At 35.6% G+C, this 1,195-nt stretch overlaps 1 protein-coding gene across 1 annotated transcript; it reads right to left on the bottom strand.

The window, feature by feature from the left end:
• Window positions 1-86: 86 nt before the first annotated feature.
• On the bottom strand, window positions 87-1,184 carry LOC109593409 (WD repeat-containing protein 7-like; the record flags this gene model as incomplete). The annotated part of the gene is made up of 5 exons (XM_020008500.1): window positions 1,017-1,184; window positions 874-967; window positions 672-781; window positions 537-621; window positions 87-176 (listed from the first exon to the last, which is right to left on the bottom strand). Coding segments are annotated over exons 1-5 (459 nt in total), but the record flags the coding sequence as incomplete, so codon positions are not given.
• Window positions 1,185-1,195: the final 11 nt, after the last annotated feature.

Raw genomic sequence — 1,195 nt, 5'->3', positions numbered from 1 at the left:
AAATAAACAAATAATAATCTGTAAGTCCTTATTTATCCACTCTTGATAATAGTGAAAATAAAAACAACAATAATTAATAATGATACCTCCAGTGTATTAGGATCAAGTATGAATATATTGTGATATTGTCCCCAAACAGCAATCAAGGTTTCTTTAATAGCAGGACGTGCTATTGACTAGAAATAATAGAAAGGGAAAGAAAGAGAGAGAGAGAGGGGGAAGTTTAAGTTAATTGTGATCAAAATTGACATGTGAATGTTGCTCAAAAACCAGGTCAAAGTCCCTGTATTATAACATGGTCTTGAGCCAAATTTTTGCCAAAATTTAAAAGGAGAAAATTCTCCATTTTTATCATTTTTCTGATGCATATACATGCACTTATGTTGTGTAGAAAGTTTGAGCTGACTCTGATAAAAATTAGATTTTTAAATAAATTTTTAAAGCTACTCCATAGTACTTGCGCTGTTTAGCTCACCAAGCACAATTTTATGTGGGAAACCATGATTTACATAATGCTGCATTAATATTACCACTACCTTTATTCCATAATGCATTCCATTTCCAAGATTATTAACAGTCTTAAGACACGTCCCATCTTTACCATCCCACAATGCTATGCACCTATTAATATAACATTAATAACTAGCCACACCCCTACCACATCAACGCACCCATTTTTACTAAGACTCACAATCCTGTCCCTGTCTCCAGACCAGTTCTTAACAAAAGCAAGAGACAATACACTTGACTGCATACCTAGTAATAATAGCCTCGGACATAACTAGAAAAGGATGGGCATTAATTGGAAATGGTGGTGGGCATTAATTAAAATGATACAGAAGGCTTTTAAGTGATAGTGATGAATGGTCTAACCACAAATTCTCCATTGATTCTCTTCCTGTATAAGTCCCAGATGCATATCTGTCCCGTTTTAGTACCAGTAGCTACTCCTTTATCTTCCTCTGTCCTATGATTGAATACAAGTCAGTATCAGTATCAAATCCAAAGCTCTGTACCTGGTCATACAGGTAATATCGTGTACTGGAGGATGATGCCCCCAAAACACAATAGGAACTGTAACGTGAATAGAACTCATGACTAGTTTGAGTAAAGTTCGAGGAAAGTCTTACAACCAAGTTTAGTTCGAGGAATAGTAGTTCGAAGTTTAGTTGGCCGCCATTTTAAAGGGTGGGGC

This window comes from Amphimedon queenslandica, unplaced genomic scaffold (genome assembly GCF_000090795.2).
Source record: "Amphimedon queenslandica unplaced genomic scaffold, v1.1 AMPQUscaffold_1645_Cont26347, whole genome shotgun sequence".
NCBI classification, from domain to species: Eukaryota; Metazoa; Porifera; class Demospongiae; order Haplosclerida; family Niphatidae; genus Amphimedon; species Amphimedon queenslandica.
Note: the sequence above shows the minus strand (reverse complement) of the source record. Positions and strands in the feature narration are given on the sequence as shown.